The sequence below is a fragment of the Anabas testudineus genome, chromosome 2, assembly GCF_900324465.2.
Source record: "Anabas testudineus chromosome 2, fAnaTes1.2, whole genome shotgun sequence".
NCBI classification, from domain to species: Eukaryota; Metazoa; Chordata; class Actinopteri; order Anabantiformes; family Anabantidae; genus Anabas; species Anabas testudineus.
The window spans coordinates 20684362-20711203 of NC_046611.1; the positions used below are offsets into that span (position 1 = coordinate 20684362).

A 26842-nucleotide genomic window follows, 5' to 3' on the forward strand; every position below is an offset into this window, starting at 1 on the left:
GTTACGCCAATGGCGCGAATGATATCAACAAAGAGTACATTTTAATTTCGCTAATCTATTATTAAATTGTTATACTATGTAAATATATTCGTTCAATACGCTTATGATTGTAAAACTTGCTTTTAATAATATTAATAGTAATGTCTTTGTTTTAGTTTGAATGTTAGCTAATACACTTTGTTTCGTGTTAGTTCGCACAGACGCTGTTTGAAACTGACATTAGAGGCGTTGACAGTAACTTTATATTAAATGTTATGTTTAATAATAACGATAAACTAGTTTCCAGTGACTAGTTAGAGTTCGTATACTGTCAGAGTAAAGACACTGGCTCGAAATTTGTTGACAGTCTTGGCATCAGGAGGAGGTAAGTAACGTTAGCTATCCTAAGCTAACATTAACAGAAGCATGAGCTACTAGCAGGCTAATATATGAATAACATGAAACCACTTTACGAACGTTATTTGCTTCCTTATCATTATATGGTATTGTTTCTTTACATGACAACGTTTCAGTAACGTTAAATGTAAATTCTTGTCAACACAGACCTACTGCTAATGCTGTTTAATGTCATTAGAAAAACGTGAAATCTTTATGCTTTGGCTTTATACGTTTAGGTTGATCATGTCCAAGGAAGACAAAGAGGGCTACATTGTTCAGTTTGTGGGATGTAAAGGACCAAAAACAGAGTATGCTATCAAGGCTTATGAGGTAAACTACACTATCTGGCTCATTGTTTACACGTTGCCTCTGCTGTACTGTCTGTTTTATAGTGTGTTATAATTCCTGTCTTATTTATACAGGCCATTTTGGAGCTGCAGTCTGAGAAGTACGTGAAAAATATCGATGAGGATGCTGTTTTACAGATGGACCAGAAAGACAAGTCTCTGTTTGTGTTCAGCAGTTTCACCTCTCCAGCTTTTCTGCACTGCAAAAAGGTCTGAGTCATACTTTGATACAGTGGGATTGGTGACGCATTACTCGATTACAATGCTCTTTATGGAAATCGTTCTTTGTCTTTTGTTATGTAGCTTGGCTGCAGAGTGGTAAGTCCCTTAGTCGTATTGTACTGTCTGCAGCAGCAGCGCTGTGTCCCCAGAGCAGAGAAGCCTGTTTATAACATGGCCATGGCTGACGTCACTATTTCCTGCACCAGCTTGGATAAAACAACACGGGTCAGTTCACTGTGTCTGATACTTTGAAGATTGTTGCTACTTGGAAATTGGCAATTCGATCAATGTCAATTACAGTACATCAGTAACGATAGGAGTGAACGTTTGCAGAGAAATGTAATTCTGAAATACATATAATTGCAATGTTGTGCACACTTTTCCTGGTAGTGGGTTAAGAGTTAGGATGTCAACACAGCATCTTTCTCCCAAGAGTTTAAGTCTTTCTGAATGTCTTGCTCTATCTACAGGGTGAGATTATGGATTTGGTGCAACTTATGGGTGGACGGGTGTATCTTGACCTAAATGTATCCGTCACACACCTGATAGCGGGAGAAGTAGGCAGCAAAAAATATTTGGTAGCTGCCAGCCTCGGTAAACCCATCCTGCTGCCCACATGGGTGAAAGCCTGCTGGGAGAAATCTCAGGATAGGTACACACTGTTACAGTTTTGGAACATGGTTGAATTTACTTTATTTTTATTCATATATTTTGTACATATATGTATATCATGTCAACATAACTATAATAATAGTAATAGTTTATTATAGATTTTTAAAGTTAAATAAAAAATTGTTTCTCCTCTCTTTCTGCCTCCTTCAGCCTTTTCAGGTATACAGATTTGCCTATTGAGGATTATCTGTGCCCCGTGCTGCGTGGCTGCACAGTTTGTGTGACAGGCCTGTCCAGCGCAGAGCGCAAAGAGGTTCAGCGGCTCTGTGAACAACATGGTGCCAGCTACACAGGGCAACTCAAAATGAATGAGTGTACACACCTCATTGTTAGTGAACCATCAGGCAAGCAGTTTCAATCTATTAATAATAATTATAGGATAATTATTGTATAAAACAGGCTGGTGAAAACAATCACAATAATCATTCCAGTGGTTAGTTGTTAATTTAATTCTGAGTATTTGTTTTTTGGTTGCAGGTCAGAAGTACGAGTGTGCTCGGAAGTGGAATGTATATTGTGTGTCTCTACACTGGCTGTTTGACAGCATAGAAAAGGGCTTTTGTCAAGATGAGAGCAGGTACATGGTAGAGCGCAATGCATCAAAAACCACTCAACCACATACTTCTACCCCTACTGGCACCAGCAAGAAGGAGGGTGAGGCAGATATGGTTGTTTATGATATTTAATAATCCCCATCAGAGCACAATAGTTGTAGTAGTTTCTTTATTTTAACGTTTTGTTTTGTTTTTTGTTTTTGAACTCTAGAGGGTCCATCTCTGTTGGGCTTGAGCCACATCTCTGTCAATGCTAGCATGACAATAAATGACACAGCCCTCACTAATGGTACAATCAGCCGCCTGGAAGCCCCAGACCCTATAGATAGTCTGGATCTCACTGTCTGTCCAGCTGATGATGTACTGGATGGATGCAAAGTAAGTTGAAGAATAGACTGTGTTGTTATTGTTACTAATGTTGTTGATTTATAATGTTAAAGACAACATCGTATGTAGGAAGGCTGTCAGTAAGGCTTCATTTCTCATGTGTTTAATGCTGTGCAGCTGTATCTGTGCGGCCTGCCAGAGAAGAAACTGGACAAACTGCGACGGCTTGTAAACACTGCAGGAGGTCTGCGATTCAACCAGCCCAGCGAGGAACTCACACATGTGGTCATGGGAGAGCTGGACCAGGACCTCAAGAATTTTCTCTCCAAAGCAACTCATAGGTCTAAACTGATGAATTGACTTGTCTTAGCAATCACTACCTCCTCAGTTACAGCACATGTTCACAATCTGTATATTGACCTTTTCAACTCACATAAAAAAATATTAAATCCAAGTGTCTCCACCCATACTAACTATTTTTATTATAATATTGAGAGTACTGTTAAATGTAGTAAGTTTAAAGTATGATAATTCACATATATATAATTACTGATGATATGTTTTTGCCTTCACAGACCCCATGTAGTAACAGTGCAGTGGCTGCTGGACAGTTTCTCCAAAGGCAGTCTGCTTCCAGAGGAAGACTACCTCCACGCTGACTGCCTGCCTCCTGCTCCAGCTGCTGTATCTGTGCCGACACATCACACTCCTATGTCCCGAATCTCAGTAGGTCCTCCCGTGGCCAGTCCCAGCACTCCAAGGCAAAAGAGAGCAGAGGAGGATCTACTGTCCCAGTACATGGATGATGATGATCCTACAGTAGGTGAGTAGCGTGTGAAGAAAGATTTGGTGTAATTATTAGCCATTAAGAGTTTGTACAAGACACATGAATGGTGGTGATTAAATATTGTTTGTCTTTCATCTCCAGTTGACATACCTCCTTTAGAAGACAACAGTAGAAAATCTATCAGTTTAGCTGCAGAGCCTCAGGCTGGACCCTGGGCACCAAACCACACCAGAGGACCAGAGACGGAGATAACCATGCAGGAGGCTAGTGAGGCGGGACTGTTTGTAGGGAAGTGTTTTCTACTTGTGGGCTTTAGTACAGAGGCAGAGGCCCAGCTCTCTCAGGTGGTGACAGAAAATGGTGGCAGAGTGCTGATGGGCCGTACGCGACTTGTGGCAGACTATGCTGTAGTCCCGTTGCTGGGCTGTTTTGTGGAGGCCACAGTGGATGAGGTGGTCACTGATACCTGGCTGGTAAGAGCACAGAGATGCTGGTTTAATTTTATATGTGTAGGGACAAAGTTGTGTTGCTTTAAATGCAACGTTTCAATTTGCCACCAGGTCAATGTATTAAATCTCTTGCTTGTTGCATTTAAGGGCACCACATATTATTTTGCTTCTTAAAAATTTAAATTTAAAAATTTTAAAAATTTTAAATCCACAACAAATTTTGAAAAAGTGTGAACTGTTTAACGCTTTGTTTGGCATTTTCACTCTTTGTTTAGAGCATCTGAAATGTCAGTATTTGTAACTTTTCTCTGTATGTAATTTTAAATGATTTCTTTTTACTTCTGGTCCCATAAAAAAACATTTGGAGATGTTACTGTAGGTTCTGTTTCATACCTGACATTTTCAAACGTGTCAATTTTCAGGTCATGTGTGCTGAAAAGGAGTGTGTTCTGCAGCTTTCCTCCAACCCTTTGTTCACACCTGTTTCCATGATAGACGGACGTTTCCCTCTCAAGGATTGTGTTCTCTCCGTCAGCCAGTTCACTGGAGCAGAGAGGGAGTCTTTGGTGGATCTGGCTAAACACCTTGGAGCAACGTACGACTATATTAACCACACACACAGCAGTTTTACTTTTAATTTACATGGTGTAAACATTAAAAACTGCAGAAATGTTTGATGTTTATATTTACTAAATTGATTTGGATCTGGCATTTGAATCCTCAGTTCCTTTCTACTGTTATTTTATTTGGGTCCTCAAATATTTATTGGTTTGTTGTCTTGGTCTGTTAAGTAAATGTAGAGGAAGTCATTAATGTATGCATTGATTAAATTAACCTCACTGTGAACTACTTCTTCTAAATCTACGTTCTTTCTCCTCTCTCTCCTGCAGTGTTCAGGATTATTTTGTGCGTCTGGCAAACCAGAAAAAAGGCATGCTGGCTAGCACACATTTGGTGCTTCATAGTCCTGAAGGCACAAAGTACGAGGCAGCAAAGAAATGGGGACTTCCTGCTGTTACCATGTACTGGATACTGGAGTCTGCTCGGACCGGCCAGAGGGCAGAGGAGGAGAGATTTCTAATTGACCAACCACCATCACCAGGTTAGAAGGTTTTGGCAAATGTGTTTTTGGAAAAGCAGATAGCAATGATAGTAAACAAACAACTTAGTGGCATTTACATTTGTGTTTAACCCCTTTTCTGTCTTTGTTGATTCAATTAATATATGACAACAAATAGTGAATAGTTTTTTACTTATTCAAGCAAACCACATGAAATTGCTAATATAAACAGTGCAGTCCCAGAAACTTAATTTTCATTACTTAGTAGAGTTATACTCTACAAATACATTCATTGTTACTTGTGTTATAAGAGAATGACTTTATTTCTTTCTTTCACAGAGAGAGAAGAAGAGAGTTTTGTTGGTGGTTCCCAGAAGCCAATCATGCCTCCTCCAGCTCGTTCATCTCCAGAGATCCCTTTGCTGGGTGTCCAGAGCGGTAAGGCCATCACCCCACTTGATTTAGGCCGCTTTCGGAGTAAAGTGTTCCACTCTGTGTTGGATGAGATGAAGCCCAAAGAAGATGTCAGCACCCCAAAACAAAACCAGCAGGGTGGAAGGAGGAACCCACTTCAAAAGGAGACCTCCCTGCAGTTGGACACTCCCTCTCGTTTCCTCAGCAGGGACCAGCTCTTTAGGCCATCCTTTAATGTCAAGGTTGGGACTCACTCGGTAGCAACAGAATCTACTACTAGAATTATGATGGCAGTAAATATGTAAATATTTTATAGGTAATTTGTGGACGGTTTCTCATATTTAGGATGCACTAGGAGCTTTGGAGACTCCAGGTGGGAGATCCAAGCCAGGAGAGAGAGTGGGAACTCCATTGACAGATGTCATCAACAGAAACATGAAGGTGGCTCTGGCTAATAGCACCCGCAATAATGTTTCAGACATGCAAGCAAGCTCTGCTAGCCCCCAGCTAACCAAGACAACTGACAGGGAGGTGAGCACAAATGTACAGATAAGTAAAGAGTATTGAGGTTTTCATGTTCAGTGATTTATTGCAAGATCCCTTAATTTGTTAAATATACCATACAAGAGCTACGTTTAGCAATGCTGATGGAAAATATTGTATTATTACATCGTTGTTGCTTTACATATGTAAATCTAATTAATACTACAAAAGAAGGTTACATTATATAGTACATATTATGGTCTATATACTGTCAATGACACTTGTCGCGCTGTACATCTGAAAGTTAAACAAATGCATCATTAATTCTGTTTGTAAGGTCCCAGAAAAGGAAGCTGGTCCATTGAACGGTGTCGTGATCTGTGTGGGAAAGAAATTGAGCAAAATGCAGAGTGAGCTAAACGCCATTGCTGCCTCTCTTGGAGCTGACTTCAGGTATCAAATAAATTGCTGCATGCTCCTTATTGTCCTTATTTTAACGAATGTGGATACAGATAGCACAAACATTTTTTCAACTTGTTTTTAGGTGGGCTTGTGATGATACGGTGACACACTACATCTACCAGGGCCGTGTGGGGGACAACACACGGGAATACAGAGGAGTGAAGGAGAGAGGGCTACATGTGGTCTCCCAGTACTGGCTGCAGGCTGTATGTTTCCCCGTAGCACGTAGGAATAGATTTAAGGGAGACAGAGAAAACCTCTTCTCTTCATTTTTGTTGAGCGTAAAAAAAAATAAAAAAGTAAAATAGTTTGTGATGTTGCTTAAACAAGCTCATAAAGAAATCATGTAGAATATAACAAATTGTAAAGTACATCTGATTTAATTTGTAGTTTAATTTTCCTTAACTTTAACTGTAAAGAAACTTTGTTGTCATTGTAATTATACAATGAAATTTGTTTGGTAACTCTCAGAGACCAGCAGCAATAAAAAAAAAAAATGTAATGTAAGAATAGCCAAGGAAAAAAAATATACATGCAAGATAATTGCATGTATAATTTTTTTTCATAGTGGAATACAATTCAGTGCTCTGACCATTTCAGCAAAGAGGTATAACCCTTCAACAGAAGCAGAATATTTAATTAGAATCGTTTGTAGGCTAATTTTGTAGACAGATTGGGGTTTGTGTCTTTTTTTACAGCGTTAATCAATTTTCTATGCAGAGATGTGTATTGTGTGCAGTAACAGGTTAATGGTACTATCTTACACAGTGTGCTGAGGAGCAGAAGCACGTCCCAGAGTCTCTTTACCCTTTCACTTACAACCCCAAAATGAGCCTAAACCTCAGCCAGGTGCCTAACAGCTCTCAGAGGTCTCCACCCTCAACACGAACCCAGCTCAAAGACATCACTGAGGCAAAGTACGACAAGGTCGGTCTACAAATTTTATTTTGCCCTCTGCCCTCTGAGTTTATGGGCTTGTATAGTCCAGATTCATTGGAGATTTCTCATAAAGTTATTATTTTTTTAGTAGTTCAAGCATTTTAATATCAGCCTGTTTCACCTTTTAATTATCTGTCCATCAGTCTGAGCTGAGTGCTGCAGAGGACACCACAAACCTACGTCGTGTGAGTGATGGAAGCACTGATCAAGAGGAGATGAACGACAGCACAGAAAAGAGTGTTGGTGCGGCGCGTTTTTCCAGCTGCATCATACAATTCCATAAAGCTTGTGCACATTGATAATGAATACAGTGACATATTTGTTTGTTTATCAGATATTTCAGAGACTCTGGAGATGAGAGAGAACCTGCATAGGCAGCTCCAGGAGATCATGTCAGCCACCAAGATGACGAACGGGAGGCGTACCTCAGTCAGACTCACCAGGATGGGATCAGGAGGGGCTGACTCACGACCCAACACACCTGAGGGGAGCCGGGTTGGACGCACTGGGAGCAGACGCACTCTGGAAGCTCTAAGGTAACATGCCAGAGGTCACTATTTTATGTAAACCATATGTACTTAAAATGTAATGCGGTTCACTTCACATCACTTCGCTTGTCAAAATAATTTCCTCTCTCCCTTCTGACTTCAGGGTTTCCAGAGAAGCAGCTTTGGACATAAACACTGAACCATCCCAGAGTGAACAGATAGTTTGGGACGACCCTACAGCCAGGGAGGAGAGGGCCAAGCTGGCTGACAATTTACAGTGGCCCGGGAGTCCCTCACAGCACTCAGAGTCCCTCGCACCTCCACCTCCCCCTACTGCAGAAAACGTCCCTTCGTTTAGGGACTCTATGACGGACTCTGAGCTGGTGGAGATGGGTAAGAGATTAGATGTCCTAATTGGACTTAGAATAACTTAAAATAGTTGACCAGTTTATATGTAGAGAATAGCTCCTGAATTGATTGCAGCTTGATTTATATGATTTAGAAGTGACCGGTCAAGACATTGCTTAAGTTGTGATGGTGCCGATGTATTTAGCAAATTGGTAGTTTGAAAGTTTCTAGTGGAACAACTTGATGCATTAAGTAATCTTAGTAATATCTGGTGCAACCTAATCCTGTAGAGGTTTGTTTATTTACTTACATGAAAAGAGTAATTTTAGCATGAATGCATTCACTGGAGAAACATGGCTTCTCCCATACAGTCAGTACTGTAATTCAAATTGCAGCTGATTACTTTATTGCAATCATCTTCTTCTTCCAGCTGCTTGTGATGTTATTGACCAACATATGGGCCAGAAGGTCACGACCCCTCCATCAAACAAACCAGAAAATAACATCCTCACACCTAAAGCTCCGAGCATCGCCTTCCCTCTCGCCAAACCCCCAGTAGCACCAGAGCCACAGGTGAAGATTGACAACGAGCTGATGCACGTTGGCTGATGTCGTGCATGATGCGAACCCAGAACACATGCAACTGCTGATTAAATATGTAAACTTTCTATGTGCCATATTTTTGATACTGTACCATCATGTTTAAAAGAGGGTTGATTCTTCTTCTCAGGAGGAGAGAAAGGAAGAGAAGCAGCCCCCCAGATTTCAGCTGTCCTCCCTCACCCCTCAGGAACGCATTGATTACAGCCACCTCATAGAGGAACTCGGTAAGTTTCCCACCTAATTAGAGCTCTAACAGCATTTCGTCATCACACACCTCGAGTCAGAGGAGCTAATCCCTGTTGACAAGAAAGGATTTGCCTCTGGAGTCTCCAAGTATTTCCTCCTACTGAAGCTCAGCATCATCACATGTTGTGTTTTCTCTGCTCGCAAGTTCAATGATATTTTTATCTATTATAAGGTTTATGTTATGCATTTGTGTTGTATTGTAGGTGGTGTAGTCCTAGACAAGCAATCATTTGACCCCAGCTGTTCCCACATCGTCGTGGGGACTCCTCTGCGCAATGAGAAGTATCTGGCAGCGATGGCTGCAGGCAAATGGATCCTACACCGCTCATATCTGGAGGCCTGTCGATCTGTGGGTTGCTTCATCCAGGTCAGGATCTGAGAATTTCTTTGTCCTTTCAATTTCTTTTGAATGGTTAGTAAGTGCATTTGAAGTTACCTTAAAAAGCACAACATATGAGAATTTAGAAAAAAACACAAATAGAAATAAAGATTTCTTGTAATAGAAATCATCATCATCTCCAAACGTAGACACTTAATATTAAATCTGGTTTAATGTGTTGTGATAAACTGCTTTTTTTATTTACCATATTTCTGCCTCTGTAATCTGTAATACATTTTTATTATAATGAACAGAGCATTTAAAGAATAACTGCACACACATTACTCCAACTTAAACATTATTTGATCAAGACTAAGACCACCAGGGGTCTTCAGGTAAAATTAATTTGGTTTTGACAGTTTTCACAAGCTCTCATGTTTCAGAGTTGAACTCACACTTAGTTAAAACATAAATAAATCACTCACACATTGCTATTTTTCCACCGCTAAGAAGATTGGACATCTCTATGTCGGTTTGTGTTCCAGGAGGATGAGTATGAGTGGGGGAGTAGCTCCATCTTGGATGCGTTGCCCTCCATCACCTCCCAGCAGAGGAGACTAGCGTTAGCTGCCATGCGCTGGAGAAAAGCCCTACAGGGACACTCTGAACACGACGTACGTACTGCTCGCTCAGGGTGATTGTCACTGAGCATGAAACCTTTCGTTTAAACAAGTGTTTGTGTCTTTCAGGGTGCCTTCAGTGGATGGACAGTCATGCTGAACATTGACCAAAACAGAGAATCAGGCTTCAGGCGGCTTCTGCAGTCCGGTGGAGCGAAGGTTGCTGCTTGTTTATTGCTGTGTCAGAGCCACATAATTTACCCGTTATTCACCACTGCAGTTATCAGGGACAGAGATTAGCTTGACACATCACAATAAAATAGCAACATGAACAGGGCCACAGATTTTCCAGTTCTTCTACATCACCAGTATAACTTTTTTGGTTTTTGGCAACACAAGAATTTCACCTGTAATTCCTCTCCAGGTCCTGCCCAGTCCCTCCCCGTCTCTGTATAAGGAGGCCACTCACCTGTTTGCAGACTTCAGTCGGCTAAAGCCGGGAGACTTCAGAGTTGATGTATCAGAGGCTACGTCACAGGGAGTAACGTGCTTGAAACCAGAGTACATCGCAGACTATCTCATGCAGGTAGGTGGAGCTCTTCATATGGAATTTGATGGTGTAAACTTGTCATTTCGTTGTTCAATGTGTATGAGTAACAATATATCATTGTTATTCAATAGTAACAGGATTTATTTATATATATTGACCATTTGAAAAGCAGCTGAAACCTATAAACAATAGTATGAGATACTTTGACTGTTTACGTTAGCTCAAGCTCCATACAATCAGTTTTCAACTTCTTCTTCTCTTTCGGCTTTTCCCATCAGGGGTCGCCACAGCGAATCATCCTTTTCCACCTCATTCTATCATGAACATCTTCTACCCTAACACTAGCCAACCTCATGTCCTCTGTTAAGACATCCATATATCTCCTCCTTGGTCGTCCTCTTGTCCTCCTGCCTGGCAGCTCCATCTCCAACATCCTTCTACCAATATACAATCAGTTTTCAACTAAAAACCCTTAAAATTATTATTTTAGCAGTGACGCTGCCTTTATTCTTTCCCCCAGGAGCCGACTCCACCTATTGAGCTGTATTTCCTGACTGAGGCTCCCTCTGAAGAAACTCCAGGCACTCCGTCACGTAAACGTAAGGCAGCAGCTGACACCTCCAGGCTGAAAAAGTCACGTCTCAATTAAACTCTTAATCCCAACTATTGTCCATATAATCCTCATATATGTGAAAATGATTGTAAATACTTTTTAAAATATGTATAAAATAAAATAAATGTAGCAGCAGATTTGTCAACGTTGCCCTTTTTTATATATGAGCACTGCAGTTGTTGCTGCCTGCACTGTGAGCCTGTAGTGGTGATTGATGACTCGGTGAAGCTCTGCAGAAAATGTTGAGTCACGTTTTGTAATTGGATGCAACAAGATCCTGTGACCTGTGGAGGGCAGTAAAACATCAGACTCAACACTGTTACAGACAACTGAGGAGAAACAGTCTCCAATGAGTCTTTATTGGTTAAAAGACTGTGACTACTAAATTTATTAAATGTTGGGGAGCGATACTCACTTTAAATTGTTTTTAAAAATAAACCATTTATTTAACAGCAGCTTTACCCACCATGCCTCATACTCACTTATTTATTCCAGCAGCTGAAATGAAACACTAAAAACTGTGAGCATGAGCGTCCTGTGTCATCTGTAAACACCAGGTTTTGTTTACCCACTGCTGCTCTTGATACAATGTGCTGTTTCATCCCCTGGTGCCAGCCGAGGTGAGTGTGTTGCTCCCATATGGACAGATAAGTGGTTTAACCTCAGAGAACACGGAGCAGCTGACAGACTGAGGGCTGAGCTGCTGATTCACGCCCCAACAAAGAGACCAGCTTCAAGTCACTTACTGAGATCTGCACATAAAGAACAACACACTGACTCCTTACAGCCATCACTTCTTCTGAATGGGGTCTATGTTTGCACATAAAGTAAAATTCAGTTTGTGCTTATTATTAACACCCAAAGTGTGTCAAAACCTCAAAAACGATATAATAAACTAAACTCTGTAGCCTAAATAAAAATCAAATGACCCCCCAGTGAACTAAAGAGCTTGTCCACTGTGTTGACTGTCGGGGGGGCAGGAGTTGAGCTGCACCGACCCTTTATGTCGTCATTCCGCCCCCTCCTCTGTCGTGAGGTAACTTTCAGGTCGTCCTGTCGGGACAGTGGGCTTCAGCACAGCGGGGGCCACGACTCTCCGCTCTGGGAGGAAACTCTGCAGCAGTCCTCATTAACATTCCCAGTCCGTATCCACTCACCGCGAGGAGCCTCGGGTAGTGGGTGGCACCGGAGTCCTGCGCGCCTCTTAATTGCGCACCACGCATTAAGGAGCCGGCGCGGATCGCGGTGTGAGCGCCAGTCCCCCCGCACATCACGCTGCTTCGAGGCGGAGAGTTTCGTGTCCCGCTGTCGACGGCGTCAAGGGCCGAGACAGGAAAGGTGGGCGCACAGTCCCGGAGGTCCAGCAAAGGGTGGCGCCCTGCGCATCTCGTCCGGCGCCTGGACGCACAGTGGCGCTTCCTAGGGGCCGAGAGGGACCCACGGCGACACCGACACCGACACCGTCCTGCAGTCCGCTGCCGGGGCTTCACTGGCGACTCGTAGCGGCCCGTGACAGTGACATTTCTCGGCGAGGACCGGCAACATGTGCGCCTGGATGCTGTGAAGTGTGACACGGCGGCTTCGGGGTTGCATTTCTCTCGGATACGACAAGTACCCGACGTTACTGCGCACCGTGTGTAATAGGTGAGTGCATCAGTTCATCTGTCCACTTCACCTGCGACTCTTTGACTCTGCTGTGTGTTATTGGCCGCCCATTCCTCTGCGTATTGACTGTGTTCAACATCATTTGTTGAAACCCTGGCTGAAGGTTTCCAGGCAGTTATGAGCAGCAGTGACTGTCACACACACACACACACCATCAAATCACTGTCAGTGCTGCATCCAAATAACACTGCAACATTTCCTAATTCAATGTCCAGTCAGTTCAGAGCACCGTTAAATGCAGGTGTAGACATGATACTACAGGGAAATGCTATCATCATCACACGCTGCTCACTTCTCTGGAAGGTTCCACGTTAATCACTATTTAAATGGGACTTTTTTTTGGTTGATTTGTGTTTTTGTGTTGGATTTTACACGATGTCAGCCTCTAAAACCTGGACAGCCCTCAGAAAAGGTAGGAAACCATGGCCTCTAAGTGTTTGGGTGACACTTCATCCCAGCTCGCAGTGTTTTTCTCTCACTTTATTTACAGCAGTGGTCGTTTTTAGAAGGGGGACTTGGTCATCAGTTGTTCCTTAACTTGAAGCTCTCTGCCCCAGGTGCCCTTCAAGTGCTTTATTTCTCAGACAACATGGCAGCAACAAAGCAGATAATAGGTGAAACTCTCTTAAAAAACAAGACCACCGCCAACAACCTGGCATCACCCAGCTCCCCCTTTGTTTTCAAGCACTGGGGTTTTATAGAGCTCACTTTAAAGTGTCTCCTAATTGAACCTGCCGGCCACTCCATCCATTGTGACAGGAATGTTTGGTCGCCTGTTCTCCACTAAATCCCCCCACTCCTTTGTTCTGGGGAGGACAATCCTCCAGTCTTATGTGTGTATATGTTTGTGTGTGTGTGTGTGTGTGTGTGTGTGTGGTGGGGGGAGGGAGCAGGGTCAGAGGGGGGATTGACATCTGTAGCTGACAGCTTCCTCGGGACGAGACATGCTGTGATGCCATGAATGAGTATTAGGGAACATATGAGCAAAGCACTTAACACTAATGAGGACATTCATACTTAGAGCACAGTGTTCAGGGACCAGACATGTATCATGCAATGCTGAAAATTCAGTCATTGATCATTGGATGTAACCAAAAGATCAATATGGTTATGATTTAACGTCACTGTTTGGTGCTTTACTACACTAAAAATTGTTACTTACAACAAAACACAAAGCACAGCTGAGGCTGATGGGATTTGGACTCAAAACAAAGTATTGAACACATTAACATTTGACGGCACCAGATGAGAAGTGAAGCGATCATGAAGGTCACTGTGATTCAAACTGAGGTGGGGACTAACAACAGAAGCAGAGATAATGGCATCCATCCTACAGCTGTCAAGAAATTTCATTTAAAAATCCCTGAATGTGCGCTCATGGGGGTGCTAGAAAAAAGTCAAGGTTCACCAAAGTTGGTAGGATTCTTCCTCTGAGGAGATAATTCTGACAGATTAGAATCACCGGAGATACAAATGGCTGAATGTTAAATGTTGTCTGACATCAGTTGTCATGCTGGATGTATTGACTAGACAAAACATAATATTTAAAAACGGAATATTTCAAATCCCGGTCTTTGTGTCATCTTATCAGCTCAGTTATTAGTCAGGTAAAAGAGGGCAAAGTGTCTGTCAGTCATCTCAACTCCTTCCTATTCGGTGTGACATCGACTGTGATCGCTAAGAGGAATTTTCAGAGGGCAGCAGCTGAATAATCTTCACAGCTGCTCCTGTTATCACCAATGTTAGGAAAACAATGAAAAACCACCGGAAAGTATCAGCTTTCCCATCCACAGTGACAGAACTGCCTTAAACAAACTTATCAGGGACGTTCCAGGAAAAGGGAAAATCTGGTTTCTGACTCTTGCAGCAGAAACTCTGAGCTGATGGGAAAGTTTTGGGGAATGCAGCTGCGACAGTGTCGAGCTGGTTTCACACTTTTTTGTGTCCCTCGTGACTTGTACAGTGTGGTACGCACCGTGAGGATGAATGTGGCCCCCTCATGCTACACAGTACACGCTCAGGATGGACTTTGCACCTTCCCCCAGCCTGACAAAACAGCAATTGGCCAAAACAGGATTTCACCAAAGCAAAGGGAGGAAAAATCCAGCTTGCGCCAGTGTTTCTTTTCCTGTGTTTTCTAAATGCCACGCAGTATTAACGAAGGCGCTCAGCTGCTTTGAAAATGACTTTCATTTAGGCTGAAAGAAGGGAACCACAGGGGGAAGTGCCCGGCTGAAAAGCAAGCGAAAGCCGTTCAATTCAACAAAGAAGAAAAATAAAAATATTCCCCGTCCTCGATCACTTATTATCAGCTCAAGAACGCTCCCACGGGACCAGAGGGAGCCTGGGCTAGTTGTGCAGAACCGCTTGAGTTCAAATGAAAGGAAAACCTCTCTCTTTCAAGGTGTTGACATTTGAAAACCATTATACTGTATACAGAGGTATCAGAGCAGGCTCTGTTTGCCCATTGGAAGGTATCAGAGTGAATAGTACACCATCTGGCGCCTGGTGACCACACCTGGCCGGGCTGAGCAGGGGCCACAGGAAGAGCAGATAGCAGGAGAAGAAGAGGGGGCGTTGGTAATGAATAACTCACCATTATGATGATTAAAGGGGCGATGGGCAAGGGGAGATAAGAGTGTGATGACCGTTCAAGCATGAGGTGTTTACAAGGGGAATTCCTCACATTCCTCTGCTGCAGCCATGCCACTCCAATCTGCACCTCCACCCACTGACGGTCACCCTCCGGACCAAGAGGGACCCAAGAGGCGAAAAAGGGCCAAACAAGTTCATTCTCCGTCTCACTGCTGCACTAAAAGTGTTATTTAAAGTGATTTTTGAGTATTTTACTGCTAACACAGCAGAGTGAGGGGTACGTAGAGGTTTAAAGTGCTAAAGTAACACAGCTAGGTGGCATTAGGATTAAAGACCGGGCAGGCGTGATGCAGCAAGTGCGACGAACATTTCCTGTCGTGTTTCGATCATTTTCGACCACAGCAAACGCGTCGTTTTTAGCCGTGCTGATGATGTGGCTCTAGAAGCCGGTAATCAGCGCGTGGGTTCACTACAGAAAAAGCTTTACAACCTTCAGATGGATCCATGAGTGTAGTGATCACACAACCTTTTGCCTAATAATATGCTGAATCTCACTATTGCAGTTTAAATGACTGCAGTCAGCTGTACGTTTGTTGACACATTAAACTAAGTTGGTGAACACTAAACATAAGCATGTTAACATGATGCCATTAAGCCCACTTCACAGAAATGTTGAGCTCATAGTGCCATGCTTTACCATACACACTTAAATCAATGACTTAAAAGACTTAAATCTAACAAAGAGCTGCGCTGAGGTCAAATATTTAACCTGCTTATTTGTATATGCATTTATCCTTCAGGAGCCTTCTGCATTAGTAGTTCCTAATGTGTTTCCTGCAGTAATATGTCATAGTAAAGCACCCTAAATAAGTTTTTATGTTATTAAATAATAACCTTTTGATGTTTGAAGACTGAAAAGAAAATGATTTTTCTGCATTTTATGGCAGGAAGTCATAAGACGCGGCTTAACTTTATCCCCTCAGTCTGTGAAACTTTTTTTTTTTTTACAGGTAAGACCTTTAATCTTCACCGTCACCAGTTGCACAGCAGTTGTTTTTATTTCCTCCAGTTTGTTTAAAGTGTGTTTGCATTGGCTAACACGAGGATGAGATGTGTACTACTCCCCGTGGTGGGAGAGGTATATGTAACATCCACGTGTGAAAAGTGAAACACAGGAGAGATGCGGCCTCCTCTGTAGAAAATGTTAGGACACAGGGTTTGTGTTTTAGGCTCACTCAGCACATTTTATTAATGCAGCACAGTTGACTGGGTCTAATAGGATTATAAGAACTCCTGGTGGGAAGAGAAGAAGTCCCCAAGAGCTGCATATTAAACCACCCTGGGCCGGCCACTGGGAGTCATGTGATGCACGGGGACAATACCAGCAGGTGTCAGCACGATGATTACAGGGTCTGAGGCTGGGTTCACCTACGAGGATTACTCAGAGCCTCTAATGGATGTGAGGTTGTGACTCAGGCTAAAAAGCAAGCAAACCGCCAGCCTCTCACCCCGGAAAGTGTTCAAGTTAGAAAAAAGAGAGAGACAGCCTCTAGGCTCTGGTTTCCTTGGCAACTTCTACAGTGCGACTATTATTTCAATAGAGAAACTTCTCACCATTAAAATCTTTTCATGTCGAATTTGTGAGTAGTTGCCAGTTGTACTTTGCAGTTTATGTGCTTTGTTTTTATTTAGTCTTGAAGCTCTGAGCGTGCAGTCAGTTAAAATCAAACCTTGTCTACTTGCCAGACTCATCTGATGGAGGCTGCAGATTAAAGTGCCACCATATGCTGAGGAATAAGGAGCCCTGTCCCCATGGCGGAGCTTATTGCTGGGCGTCTGTGTCACTGTCAGAAGTTAATTGTTGTGGGGGGATTAGGGTACTAGTGTCTAAAATGCTTGGTCATCTCTACAGTACATTGCCCTCCTCCCTCAACGCATTTCCTTTTCCAAAAACACGAACACACACTCATTTGGAATCACCTTGCCGACGCCTTATTAGAACTAACCGAGCCAGGAAAGAAAATCTGGAGTGCTTACGTTTATTAAACCATTGTTTTCTCTCTGCGCCCTGCCCATGGCGCATACGGCTCATTACATGGCTGCTGGAGGAGTCAGATTGATGGGCTGATGTTGTTCATGAACAGTGCTCAACAAGGCGAGAGCCAAGCCCACAGCAAGGTTGCATGAGGTGAAAGGAGACGTATAGGAGATGGAAGAAGAAGAAGAAGAAGGGGGTGGATTCACCCGAATCATCGAGTTTTCCTTAGTGCCAAAAGGCTCTTCATAACAAACACAGGAAAGGTGGTTTTCCAAGGAACTCTTAGGCTACATGACAGCCAGCGTGCAATAATGCTGGTGATAGAATCTGTTTCGGATGTCTTCCCTGCCAGAAGTGTCACGGGAGCTGACATTTCATTGTAATCATTGAATTAACCGCCACTGGGAGAACTCCTCAAATGTGAAACTATCAGCACTTGTCACCCCCAATTAGAGAGCAGTTTATATGGTTTCGCTTCCATTCTCCTCCTCCGTCTCACTCTCCAGTCTAAGAGATTCTTGGCCCCAGGGGGCTGGAAAGCTGTCTAGTAATCTGAGACGATATTAATACTGAATAAGATGGAGCGAGGCGTCGGCCGCGCAAATTAATTTCCACACACAGAGCAGTTGTGTTTAAAAAAAAAAAAAAAAAAAAACAGCAAAAAGGCACAGTGGGAATTCGTCTGGTGTGTTTGTTTGTGTGCGGTTGTGGCACTGGAAGCGGTGGCAGCGACGGTGGTTTGTGGCAGCTACATCACCATGGAGACAGCGGCATTATTGTGTTGGGAGGACGTTGATGCTGGAGTGAGTACAGGATTGGCAGCAGAAAGGAGCAACGCTGCAGCAACAAAATGCAGCTGGACAGACGTGTGACAAAAAAACAGAGACTAGGAGCATGTTTCCTCTTTTAAACGTCCTTCAGTGTCTGTGTACCCCCACCTGATTCTGACCACTTGATCTACGTTCACACCCAGATTATCTCAGTTGCACCGCTGTGAACGACAGACAGCACGAGCCAAATGAAGCTGCAGCTGAAACTGTTGAAATTACAGCAGCTGTTTTGTGCTGGAAGAACGCCGCAGCTCGCCGTGGCGCGTGATATGTCAGAGATGCTGTGGGAACTGCAAGGATTTCTCTCGGCACTGTAATGAGAGTCACTTGTGTTTCCTTAACAACATATAGTTAAAGGACCTTAATTGAAGCATCGTCACTGTGTTAGGAAGAAAGCATGCTGAGGAAGAAGAAGAAGAGACTCATCGATACGTTTACAGCAAAAAACTGCAGATACTACATGACGTGTTGTTTTTAATACATAAGACTCCCACATACTGTGTGTACACCTTAAGCTCTAGTCTATAATAAGGTGGCCACATGCTTATAGAGGTGGTGCCAACACCCATTGTTTTGGGCGCAGTTTGTCCAACAGGAAGCCAGCTACAAACTGGCCAATCAGAACAGAGTAGGATGGAGGGAAGGGGGTCTTAATAGCACAAGTTTATTTAGTTTCGAGGCATCATAACGTGTGTTTGCACTTTACGAACTTCATAATGACATAATGTTGTAATAGTGGAGCCTCAGAGCAAAACATAGCCCCTAGATTAGCTGTTGTGCTAAAATAAAGGGTAGGACATGGTTAGCCGGTGAGTATAAATGGTCTAAGTGATTTGTAGTGAACGAGCGTCAACACGCAAAACCACTGGAACGCGGCTAAATTTGAATCCACCCGAGGCTTCGTAATCTCCAGCACAGAAGATGTCTACTGCTGAAACTGTCGCCACACTATCTCCTAAAATAATGCCAGAGAGGTTTGGCCAGCTCCACAGCAGCTCTCCCCTGGGCACTCGCTCCATTTGTCATTCATTTATTCTTTCACTGATAATAGATCCAGCCGCTCATCCTGCCATATTGTCCCATGCACAACATCACGCTGAAGCGAGACGCGGCAGTGTTATGGAGGGAGAGACACCTGCTTCTCCCAGCCAGCTCATCTCCCCATGAGGCAAACCATTTGACATTTAACTATGATAGCTGTAAATAGGCCACTGGAATGTCATTTAGATTCATTTTGTCTGGTGCAGGTAAAAATCTGGATGCTTTGTGAAACCAGTAACACAACGTGGAAACTGAGTTCAGTAAACGTTAAAGCAGAGGAGGCCACGTGGCAACTTTATGGACTTCTCTGGTGAACTAGAGTAAATATTTTCCTCATGTTAAATATTACTTAACCTGTCACAACATTGGGGCGTATCATCTGTGGTTCATCACTTAATCATAGACTCCATCAAGCTTATCAAACAAAATACTCACATGCTCAGCTCTTCTTCTGAGCTCCATCTCCAGCCTACCATGGACCTCTTCATCCATAATATTAAACACTGCTGACTCTGAGCGCACGTGTGTGTGTGTGTGTGTGTGTGTGTGTGTGTGTGTGTGTGTGTGTGTGTGTGTGTGTGTGTGTGTGTGTGTGTGTGTGTGTGTGTGTGTGTGTGGTGTGTCACAGATCTCATCCAAACCATGCTGAGTCTGGCTTGTTCCTCTGCTGTTTACCTATTCATTAATTCAGCCATGAGTGATGGCAGGGGTGAACTAAAGCTCTCCATCCTTTGGTAATTAAATGCCTGTTGGAGAGACATTTTTCTCCAGGAAAAAAAACACACACACAGACACACACATGTTGTCTGAGATGCTGCTGGTGGGCGTCCTGGGCTGGCTTTGGTGATTAGCGTGTTGAGTTGTTGCACTGATTGCTTCATTATAGACATGTGGAACAGATATTTGGTGGATGTTGCATGTTTGACAGTAATACATGCTAAAGCCGCTTCACGTCAATAGGAACGATGTTATTTAAGTTGCACTCCTCCTTACATCTGATCCTGATTCTCTTGCATCAGACTGTCTATATGCGAACACCAAAGCTCGGCGCAATTAAACAGCACCGTGCAGTTGCACAACATAAACACATGAATGTTGTTGTAGGGTGCGGGCCCCCTTTCAGGAGCTTTACAGTTGCACAAGAGAGGTTTCTAAATGTTTATCGGCGGGGCTCTGATCCTGCCCAGTTTCGTGTGAAGACTTCAAAACTGATTCTGAATAACGATCTTGTTTTGCTCACAGCGGTTCAGCCTGACGGTGTGAGCAGGGCAGCGGTCGACAGCGGTGGCATTGGCACGGACACAGATTATTTTTGTACGCTACAACAAATAAGTGGCTGTTTCTCAATACAGGTTTCAGTATTTGATAGTACTGTGTTCTTGTGTATTTGAATTTGAAGGTCAGAAAACAGTGCATGTTTCTTTTGAAAATAACAAAAAATTTAAAGAAAAAGTCAAAATGAATGGACAACAACATCATTATTTGTTATTTTTTAAATGGTTTATTATTTAATGGTATTTTTTATTTCTGCTAAACCATAGAGAAAAATATAAATCATCTTTTCTCCACTACTTTCATTTGACAACTACACTTGTCTACACTAGTCTCTTTTCAAAACAACACAAAATATTGTATAATCACACTTAATTGATTTCTGGTGTAGTGACAGTCTCACATCAATACTGTTGTATTTCAGTACCATTTTAAAATCAGGACTTTTAATGTAACAGAGGAGTTTCACACTGTGGTATTTCTACTTTTACCTAATTAAATGATCCTCGATGAGTCAACTCCTGCTTAAAGGTATCTTGCTAAGTTACCCACTGAGGTTGTGAACATGGTTAAATATTATACTAAATGCCATGTTAGCATGATGTCATAAGCATTTAGCCTCAGAGAGGCTTAAACTCTTGGGATATTCTTTAGTGCCGAAATATTATAAATATTATATATAATATATATAAATATATCTAAATACGTAAGTAATATGTAAGTTTAAGTTTAAAATGCTTATTTTTTTCAGTACGTGAGTGAGACAAAGTGGTTTTTCTTTATCAGGATGTCTTATTTATCTTGCTCTTATAGAACATCTCAGACTGCAGCAGACTGTTGAGTTCACTTTATTATAAAATTGACTACTATGTACAAGTTCACAAATAGCGTTTTCCATTTTGATCTGCAAACACTCAAAATTGTTCAGACTCTGATTTTTAACACCATGGCCTCCTCCACTTCTGGCTGGGAGACGGTACTGTCTGCTCCGTGATATTAATCCAAATAACGTGTCACATCTCTGCCCTTCCAACATGTCCTCCCCTGTACTTGGACTCCCACTGGACTGGCCTCAGTAGGATCTCACTTAAAAATGTCAACCCTGTCAGGTCCCCGCGCTGTCATATCTTCTGTCATTTCCAGATAAACATCAGCCTCAGAGTCACACGGAGCCCTGGCTCTGATTATTAGACGGGACATCTTCCACCATTCTCTTTCCAGCAGGTTTCCACTTTCACCTTATAACCAAATATTACGTCTTTAATCATCGTGCTCTGCTGTCACATTTTTAGGGTGTGTGTGTGTGTGTGTGTGTGTGTGTGTGTGTGTGTGTTGCACCACATGCAATTTATTCCTGGTGTAATTGGCTTATTAGGCTTTTAGTTTGGGGAATTGGGCGTGCTCATCCTGGGCTGCTCATCCGTGAGTAAATTCTCCATTTTCGGGCCAATTGTCCTTGTTGTGTTTTTGGTAAAGTGCATCTGCGTTTGTCTGTCACACACAGAGGGCCTAATTGATGCGATGTATATGTGTGTGTTTGTGTGTGTGTGTGTGTCAGCAAACAGCGAGCCAGACTCACTCTCAGGCAGCTCTCGGAGTTAATCCGTCTCCCTAATAGTGGGGGTTGGAGCATAGTGGGGAGGAGGAGGAGGAGGGGGCAGGAGAACAATACCACATCTCTCCCTCTGTCTCTTGTGCTCTCTGGCACCGGACACGTGGTCATCGCTCGGCGGGAAATTTCTGGACCTTGGACATTCTTTACGGATGTTGCTCCTTTCGTTCACTTGTCCCAGCTGGCTCTCAGTGGTCTCTGCTGCACCGCTCAAGGAAACGAGGTACAATACACTCCCCCCCCTCTCCAGAAAATACCCTTCCCCACTGTTTTGTCTTCCTGCCATTATCACCAGACAAGAGGCTGCGTCAAGAGGTAAAATTAGGGATGTGTGTGTAGAGTAAGGAACTTCCTGGAGATTTTTCCTCACTGAGGTGTGTTCTGTAGAAAGTATGTTGTATGTTTTCAGGGCATGAAGTAAGGCAGGAAGTGCAGAGACACACTGAAATCAACATGAATTTCCTCGTTTGCAATGCAAATTATTGGTTACAGCACACATTTGCTTTTTCTACCTCATGGAAATTGCTTTCTGTGACAAAGGGCTTTGTTTCCTGTCCTGCTCCGGCCATAGCTCTCGTGTGGTTCATAGATGCTCATCTTAGGATTATCAGATCGTGTGTGTCCAGGAAAGAATGAATTCCACTGTCTATTGTCACACACATTTTTGTCCCCTTACATCTAGTAATCCATATTACAGGATTTCCTAAGTTAGTTATTTCCTGTTATGGGTACTCTACGTTTCCTTACTTGCACTCTTCAACATTTTTCAGGTGTGACCAGTGTCAAATAATCATGATCCATACTTGAATTCTAGAGGCCTGAAGGTGTAAAACTGAACAGTGTTTCAACACGGAAGCTCGTTCATAGTGTTAGATTATATGTGTTGGACAAAATCATCAAAACTCAAAGTGCACGGAGCTGATTTCAACTGTTCAGTCTAGTAGGAACGATCAAATTGTCTTTTAAACTTCTACTACTACTCTCCTACCTACAGCCGCCACCCTGTGCGATGACTCTCCTCTTATTGTGAAACTGTTTTTAGCATCGCTATGATGGCCATATTTATTTATTTCTCACTTCATATGTTAGAACAACAACAAGTCCACAGAAGCAGTTTTTTCTAATATTTTTGTGTCTTTTTCTTTTTACTGTTTTAAACACATTTTGTTATTTTGTAATTGTAATTAATATAACAACGAATCTAAAAGTAGGCTAAGACCTTTGCACAGTGCTGTGTAACTATTTTCGTATACTTACTTTTAAATATTTATTCTACTGTTAGAAATATCCTTTTGGCATTAAGAAGGTATCTATCTATTGAGGCATTTAATCTATTTGTGACACCTTTTCATGTATTTTGTGACCTCACAGGGGTCCAAAACCCCACGTTGGGAACTCGGGATTCTGTTGATCTACTGATCAGTAAACACTGCGGCTCTAATGACCGTCGCTCGAGCCTCATCCGACACAGCACAACACATTACAACACAACACAATAGCCCAGAGTTTGTTTTTGCCCTCGCCCCTCAGCATGTTGAAATAAGCACACTGTCTCGCCCTGTTACATCTGTTGTGTTGATTTGAAGGGATTAAACTTGTTTATGGTGTTCTGCCCTCTGTGTTGGTGGCAACCCCAGGCGTCATATTTTGCATTAAGTAAAACCTAGAAGGAGGAGAGAGCTTGGCTCGGGTCCAGAGGGTGCAGCTCTTGGTTTGTCATCTTGCACCACTACATTTTTAATCAGTCACCCTGAAGGCAACTTAAATTGCTTTAATGTTCATGCATGATACTTAAATCATTTAGACGTGAAATTTAACTGCAGACGGCGTCCGTCTTTCACATGTGAGCTCCCGTAATATCCGTCCCTTCATCAGAGCTCGTCTGGATGTGGGGGCACTTCAGTTTACGTCGACGTGTGAGTCACAGTTTCTTCTGAGGACAAGACCACTAACTCTCCTCCCCTCAGAAACAGAAACTGCATCGAACAGGGGACTTCTAGTGAGAAGCTCTTTGATAAATGGTCCTTCTGAATTGAATGTAGCAGCAGTTGTGCTGCAGTGCTCTAATCGTGCTTCTGCTCTCACTGCATCCGAAGTTTTGACTCTCTATATCCAATCTTGCGTTTCTGCTCAGAACAAGAGGATGAGGTGCAGCCGGGGCGGTCTTGTGTTAACCACGATGCCCACTGGGAGGCTCAAGGATAGATAGTGGCTGACAGCACCTGTGGCGTTGCAGTGCTACTGCTGTGTCATGCTATTTGGCTGTTGTCTGCTGTTGTCCTGTCTCATGTCTCATGTCTCAATTTAAAATCTTTGGAGCCGTGTCTGCTTTTATTGAATATCTGTCTCGCGAATCACAGCAGAGACCAGATTGAACATTGAGGAGCGATTGGATGGGATGTCTTATGGAGGTTTTTCTTTTTGTCTGTGAACATTTCAGTTTATTTCAGTGATTGTTTTTACCATCCTAATGTTCTTATTCTCTTTTTTATTGCTGATTGTCCTCTGTGACTAGTACGGTTTGCACTCGCAGGTTTTTGGACATTATGCATCTCAGTTCTTCTCTTATTCCAGCAACATACCAACATTTTGTACAGTTAATAATAGCGAATATTTAATATATAAGGAAAATTATAATTTTTTTAACTCAGCCTAATGAGATTTGGTGCAAACTACTGTCAGTATATTGTATTTTTTCTTATGTGCTGCAGTTTTAGTAAAAATGACTTTCACTCTTTTTCCGTTTCTGCCAAACTGACTGAAAAAGCTTTGAAAGCAGCTTCGAACCATCTTTTTAGGGACACTCTGATCAACAGGGGTACAAAAGGAGGCCAACTGACCTTCTGTTGTGTTAGAAAAGGACGTTGAAATTTTCATCTAATTTTGTTGTCAGTCTACTGTAGTTGTGCCAAAACTTTATCAGTTGCAGTTCTTCCCAGTGCACGAAGTACAACATATGTTTTGACAGTTTTTGCTTTAAAGTCAGTCATTCTTTGTTGGTAATGAACGCTTGTCTTTTTTCTTTTGTGAGATGACATTTAAAGGATGACTCTTTGTGCTCCTGCAAATATTAAAATCTCAAACTGTGTCCAAATCACATGCTATGTGCACTTTTTCTCTCTGTTTTCTCTCTATCAACATGTCAGGTGTATTATTAAATTGTGTTAATTAGTTTGTTTTGGTCAGTAGGAGGCAACAGAAAAAAAACATTGACTTTTTGTCACATTTTAAAACTGTCACAATGAGCCTGGTTACATATTAACACACTTAACCTGTGAACAACATTCACTTGCAGTCTATTTCTAACCACGTCCTGATTCTTCTAACGTGTAAAGTCGGACTACTGCTGCTTAGTGTGGTGAGACTGAACCAAAGAGTAAAGCTGTGGGCCTAAAAATCTAAACAATGACCTTTAAGACAATAACTGAGTTGGCTGATAATTCTCTGTGTGTTTGTTACTGTGAGTGTTCCCATTCACATTACATATAATAATTTAATCTATTGTTAATATAAAAACAGTGATAAGTGCAGCTTTAAATACTGTAGCACAGTGGCTCCAGTGATAAAGAAACAGTTTGGAAATAGCTGTAATAAATCCTTATACAGGTTGAGATGTTCTGTACTTGGCGGTTGGAAGTCTTTAAATTATTTAACACCTTTTTCTCTTTAAATCCAATTTCCGACTCGGGCAGCTTTAAATCGCCTCTTTGGTTCAAGGGATTTGGAGCCTGAAGACCAAGCCTGAAGTAAAGATGAGAGATCGGAAAAGGAACATACTTAAAGTATATGGATGAAAGCATGACATGACATTAAAGAAGTGGGAAGATGGAGCATAAGAAAGCTCTGGGCTTTTCTACAACATCAAGGCCTGCGTTAAAACTGCTCTTGGAGATCCTTTTACAGCTGCTTTTACTGACGAATTTTAGCTTCGGGGAGTCACACAGACCTGCAGTTATGCAAAGTTAGTTATTCCCAGGCTGCCTGGAGAACATACAGTAATGAAAGTTAGCACCAAACGCACGCAAAGGGGTTGGCTTAACTTTTTTCATCCTAAATCAAGCGCGAAAGCAGATTGGTTATGTCCAAATCAATTCTGAAAATAGTCTCTCCAGCAGTGATATAGTCTTTGATCGATGAGGTCAAATACTTCATCTACAAAATACTTTGCTCTCTTGGTCTATTTTCGTGGTGTAAATTTAGATTTGACGACCGTTTGGTGGAGGATAATGTGCTTGTTACCAATTACTGTGGGCTCACTGAGCGGCGCTGGCCTGATAATCGATGTGGACGAGCAGGAGAGGCAGACTTGACATATCAATCTGTCAGCTGGCATGACCGTTTCCAGCCATACTGTAAGATGTAACAGTCTGGCTGTGAGACAGAAGCCAAAGATGAAGCTTTGATCAAATGGTTTCCCGCGGGAGTTTTACATTTGAAAGAGATAAAAGGGAAAAGGAGGGTTAGCTTTAATTTCAGTAGTCTAATAATTTGCTTATTCTTAAGGCTGCTGGTCAGAAACCTTGTTAAAGATTAGTTTTTTTCCATTATCCATCTGGCTTTTTGGCCTGTTCTGTCTCCTGTCTTGTGCTGGTTTTGTTCAAACAAACCAGTAAACAGCACTACAGTATGTGGACAGAGCACCTTGTTTCACTTTATTAATGCAGAATCACGAAGGGAAAGAAAAACATGTAACAACAGCACAGAACCAAGGAACCAAAAAAAAACCTCATACAGTTTAACTTGGATCCTTCTTTAACATCAGGTTTCGTGAATATCAATCAGATCCCTCTGTTATGTTTTTGGGTTGGTGATAATAAAACACTGTACTCTTATTATTTCCAGTGAGGACATGCTTCAGACTTGTTCCAACATGACCTTTTTAGAGCTGGGATGCATTAATAAACTAAT

At 42.4% G+C, this 26842-nt stretch overlaps 2 protein-coding genes across 2 annotated transcripts in view; both read left to right on the top strand.

Moving 5' to 3' along the window:
• Nucleotides 1-11009, top strand: topbp1 (DNA topoisomerase II binding protein 1). The gene is made up of 28 exons (XM_026363566.1): nt 1-364; nt 615-708; nt 801-935; nt 1029-1172; nt 1418-1599; nt 1770-1963; nt 2097-2273; nt 2385-2551; nt 2678-2841; nt 3076-3323; nt 3429-3760; nt 4159-4331; nt 4627-4838; nt 5136-5452; nt 5556-5741; nt 6031-6146; nt 6238-6361; nt 6924-7082; nt 7238-7337; nt 7429-7630; nt 7746-7975; nt 8361-8503; nt 8661-8757; nt 8983-9146; nt 9644-9772; nt 9848-9937; nt 10143-10304; nt 10789-11009. Exons 2-28 carry the CDS (start codon nt 622-624, stop codon nt 10915-10917), a joined length of 4563 nt encoding a protein of 1520 aa, XP_026219351.1. The 5' UTR covers nt 1-364; nt 615-621; the 3' UTR covers nt 10918-11009.
• A 1095-nt stretch (nt 11010-12104) lies between these two features.
• The window catches only part of tmem108 (transmembrane protein 108), a 36958-nt gene continuing 22220 nt past the window's right edge, over nt 12105-26842 (top strand). Inside the window, exon 1 of the mRNA XM_026362631.1 lies at nt 12105-12525. The gene's annotated coding sequence lies outside the window, so the exon portion shown is untranslated. The remainder of the gene's footprint in view (nt 12526-26842) is intronic.